Below are 5000 nucleotides of genomic sequence, written 5' to 3' on the forward strand. Positions count from 1 at the left end.
GAGAGACAATCGAAACAAAGGATAGAGCACGGATCCGAAAGATGGCGGTAGAAAATATGAAACTCATGCTTACGGTCTCATATCCTCCCAGATCTTCACCCGCCAATCGCCACTGCAGGAGGCGAAAATGTTCGAGTTGAACTTGTTGTAGTCCATCCGGTGTACCGGCAAGTAGTGCGCATAGTACGTCATCAGATACCTGGCGGATGGTAGAAAAAAGAGCCACAGACAAGGCAGTGACAAATGGTAATTTAATGGCTCCCCCAACCCCGATACGAATGTATCCATTTCCCCTGCGACCTACTTCGAGCTGTAGGCCGTGCTGCACTTGAAGATGAAACCCTCCTCGGTGCCAACGAGAAAGATTTCCGGATTGTGCGGATGAAATACCATGCAGGTACCGCAACCCTTCAACCGTAGCGCACTACCGTCCGGACCGCTGACCTGGTCGATGTCGAGAAACAGCGAGATGATCGTCGTGATGGCCAACTTGTTCTGCATCAGCACCCAGTTGAACACCTTGCCATCGGCCGACACGGAGAAGAAGTTGATCTCGCCGTCCTGCATGTCCGGACCCCACTTGATCTCCCACACGCACTCGGCGTGCTTGCCGTTGACACCGTGCGAGATGTAGACCGGATCCTTGGTGCCGACCTGCAGGTTATACACGATCACATTTCCATCGTACAGCCCGATCGCGATCAGGTACGGATACTTTGGATGGATGTCGCAGCACATCGCACCACTCTCGGTGGCAACTGCAATCGGAGAGAACTTGATTAGTGGAAGAATCCCGCCGGGACACAGAGTACTCACTTCGATAATCAGGGAAGGAAGGATTTTTGATCGTAAAGAGACAAACGGCGCCTTCCGCGTTTTGCTTCATGAAATCCACTGAAAAGACCAAAAAGATGAGTGTTAAGTCCTCTCAAAACACAGCTACATATCGTTGCCCCATTGATTAGTTCTTGTAAAACATATGTCGTTGCCTGCAACTGCCCCAACCGGAATCACTTACTACTAAGCGATGGCTCCCTTTTTACTGCTCCATCCATGCAGCCCATTAAGGCGCCAAACATATGAATCAATCACCGCTCAACAGATCCACGTTAATGGCCTTTTGCACCTCGCCCCGCGCCAGTCAGCTGCAATAAGCGACTGGTAGCAGAAGAAGAAGAAAAAACTCCACCGTCAAAGTGTTATCATGAAGTAGTTTAATTTAATATCCCACATACGATAAATTGCCACTTGGCATCGTTGGCCTCATTGACGCGCTCTCGCTCTCCACCCGGTCGCCCGGTCGTCAGACCCAGCCGTGGTGCCTCATTGATGGTGCCAAACCGAAAATGTGTAAAGTGTCATAAAACAAGCGAGAGAGCAAAATTAATTTTGATTTTACTGCCCTTTTATTGCCCCGCACCGTTCTAGGAAGCTCGGGTATGTCGTTCACCGAGCCAACACGAACCTCGAATCGCTAGCTGGCGCTGGGTGGTGCGAACGCGATTTTTGTGGACCGGAAATCCGGCTAGGTCTGTGCCATGTAGGATAATGCTGCGGCCCCGTTCCGCCTCTAGTGTGACCAGTGTGTCGAATCGATCGAGGTCGAGGCAGAACTTTTTATCCGCTTTTTGCAGGCGGCATCATAATATGTGACCGGGACAAAAGGGAGGATCTTTTTGGGTTGGCCAAGTTTTATGATTTGCTGCACGAAGCAAATCCTATCCGAAGGGAACCCCGTTCGCTCGTAGCTGGAGAGAATTCTGAAGAAGCAATTTGACAGTGTCATCGCATTGGGATTTTATATGGCGGCAAATCAATGGAATGGGGCACCCGATGGTGTAGTATTGTCGATGCCACGAAAGGGATACACATGCAGCAACGATATTCATTGAATGCCATCCGAGCCATAAAATTGGGTTCTATAGAAATGGTGAAGATCAAAATTTATAGATAAATAATGTAAAATGACTGAAAATAGTACACCGAACTGTATCGAATAGACATTCCACTATCTCCTATCTCAGTTCTCAAACACCCGGATGAACGAATTATCTGAACGACAATTTTTTATGTTTAAACTACTCGCTCCACATTTATTTTGTATGTTGCTGTAGTGTGTAGGTGAATGTTGTGGTGCCCCCACGAGTACAAAGTGGGTTTTCATGTTCGCATTCGATTCAACATGCAACGGAGATGCTAACCAGCGCACGTACCTATTGTTAATTCGTATCGATCGATTTTAACATTAACATACGAGGTAGGATATCTTGTTTGGAACCATTTATTGCATTGGATGTTGCAAAAAAATCTATTGGATAATTTATGATGGTTCGTTCAATGAGTAAAACTGAACACATGGCGTTCATTTTTTAAGACTAAATGGAATTTTAAGCACATAAAATCTGTAATTTTTGCATCTGTAATCCATCAACACTCTCGGAATTGTTGGTGGAATTGACTGTGAAAAATATAATTTAAGTTTATTTAAGATAAGATTAGAGACACACTTTCCAATCAAAATGTTGAAATACAAGTCATAAAACTCCGTAGATAAGCGGAGATTGAAGTTCTAATAATGATAAAATTAATTTTAAAATATTATCAAGTTTAACATTCTTGTGGTGAGACATTTTTCGTTTGGAAACAGATTACCATCTTTATAATTCTAAAATCAACTCTTCTAGTGTTAGAGACTGACAATACAAAGAATAGTAACATGTCTCAGTTTTGTTAACGAATTATCTTTGGAACAATGATTATTCGCTAAAATCCTCCAAGCCACGTTTAGTCAAAAGGCTTTAAAGACAAAAGAAAGCCAAGAAATTCACCCAACAAACCAAAAGTCGAATTGGAATGCAGACGAAATACTTTTCCATGGTTCGATATTATGTGATTCCACCCCTACAACCCGACCAAACAGAACAGACGAACCCGACATCTCGCTGAAATCCTTTACGAGCAGCTATAATCATATCAAAATACGTCGCACCTGTGGGATTATCCTTCCGACCTTCCCGGACTTGGCGGCAACGTGCAAACGCAACTTAGGCGGACGGCTTGTACCCTAATCCGCTCCTAATGGGATACCCGACGACGACGGAAGTACTTTAGGAACTCATCCGAAACCATTAACCAATCACCACCGGCAGCTTAAGGCCAGGCCCCGAGGGCTTTGCGGCAAATCAACCGGAACATTGGTCAGCAACCAGCCGGCAACCATTAGACAGTCAGGTCGATCGAGGCCAAAGGCTTTCCGGCGAGCAACACACGAAAGCTCCCGCATATCTCTCAATTATTAGTCTCCACAAACATGCCGAAGGCCAATTTCGACGACCAACACACAAACATACACACTGCTGCGTCTCTCCCTGACCTATGACATCCTCCAGGAATGTTTCCCTCGGTATGCTCGCTTTTATCTCGCCAACAACAACAACGAACGGCGAGACGGTCGACTGTCTTCGGGATACCTTTGCACGCGACCACGGCCAAAGACCGGGACATTATTGGCTCTATCGAACATCAAAACTTCCGCAGCACGTAATGAAGTCATAAATAACGATGGCCAAAGCGCTGACGGCTTGCATACCAATGTCTTCTGGTAGGCCAGGCCAGGCCAGGTCTCCACACTGCAGCTCTGTGAGCTCTGTGTCGGTTCACTGCAACCGCGCCAAATCTTGCTGCTGGAGCGGGCCTCTAACGAAGCAGCTGAATAACCTCTGGCTCTGGGTGCCAGACGTTGGCATCAATAAAACATACAAATGTTCGTCACGTTCACCATACCCCCGGCGCTCAAAACCCGCTGCGCCCTGTTCCGGGGACCAACCAAGGGGCCAGAAGGCACACCCGTACCACGTCACCACAATGCTCCACCACTCACACCAGGAGAGGGGCAAAAGCATTTCAATCAATTTCCGTTTTATTGATTCCATGCTGTCAATTTGTGTGAAAATCCATCGCCGTCACTCTAGCGCTTCCTCGGTTCCGCGGGGATGTCCCATCCGAGGTCGTGTCGTGGTGCGTGCTACTTGCTACTGGGTACTTACGCGTGCCGAAGCAGACCGCGAACAGATCGTAGTAGAGCGTGTTGAAGCACAGATCGGTGACGCACATCTTCTTCGTCTTTTCGTACGAGAACTTCCACAGGGGCAGCAGCGTGCCCTCCTCCTCGCGGAACTCATCCGACGGGTCCTCCCAGTACCGGTAGTCCTGGGCGATCTCATCGTAGATGTTCTGGTTGACCATTCGCTCGATGATCTGACAGGCCTGCAGGTACCGCTTGTTGAACTCTTCCGCCTGCTTCGCTTTCTCGTCCTTCCGTGATTTCTCGTCCCGTCGCTGCAGGCCCGGTTTCTTCTCCTTCTCACGCTCCTTTTCGCGCTGCTGCTGGGCGTAGTCCTCGATGTACGAGTCGTAGATGGCCCACTGCAGTACGCTCGCACCGAACGTCGATCTCGGTGGGGGTATCGTTTGCGTATCGACGGACTGGTGAAAGTGAACGAGGGCGTTATGTAGATGGGGAGTGTGGTTTTGTGTGTGCAGGAAGACGCGACACGTTAGTAAATGGCACCGGGCACGTCAGCAAATTTGCCGATTGACTCCTCCGCTCCCTTCTACTTACCCTCGATGGATTGGCGATGGTTAGGGCCGCACGTTCGCAGAAGTTGAACTGATTGGTTAGCTTCTTCTTCGGTGCTTCCTCCTCCTGCGGTGCCTGTACCTCTTCCTCCTGCTCCTGGCCCTCGCCCTCACCTTCGGCTTCATCTAGAGTGTGTGTGCAGAAGGTGGAAAGAGTAGAATGGGAAGATGCGCACGATATCAGTACCCGTGGTCACACATACAAGTCACACACAGAGAAGCACACGGACAGTGGAACGCATATGTTGCGCCATGTTTGTCACTTCTTGCACCCCATACGGGAGACCTGGTCTCAGTCCTACAACGAGGACACCCGTGAACCACCCACAACGGGCGACATACAACGCATTACTTCCTCTGTG

At 48.5% G+C, this 5000-nt stretch overlaps 1 protein-coding gene across 2 annotated transcripts in view; it reads right to left on the minus strand.

Moving 5' to 3' along the window:
• The window catches only part of LOC126569154 (dynein intermediate chain 2, ciliary), a 15923-nt gene that overhangs the window by 2168 nt on the left and 8755 nt on the right, over positions 1-5000 (minus strand). For both annotated transcript variants that reach the window (XM_050226066.1, XM_050226067.1), the window contains 5 exons: positions 4622-4764; positions 4047-4485; positions 817-894; positions 305-758; positions 74-199 (listed from right to left, as the gene is read on the minus strand). In XM_050226066.1, the coding sequence (XP_050082023.1) occupies positions 74-199; positions 305-758; positions 817-894; positions 4047-4485; positions 4622-4764 (1240 nt within the window). The remainder of the gene's footprint in view (positions 1-73; positions 200-304; positions 759-816; positions 895-4046; positions 4486-4621; positions 4765-5000) is intronic.

Source organism: Anopheles aquasalis, chromosome 2 (genome assembly GCF_943734665.1).
Source record: "Anopheles aquasalis chromosome 2, idAnoAquaMG_Q_19, whole genome shotgun sequence".
Classification (NCBI taxonomy): domain Eukaryota; kingdom Metazoa; phylum Arthropoda; class Insecta; order Diptera; family Culicidae; genus Anopheles; species Anopheles aquasalis.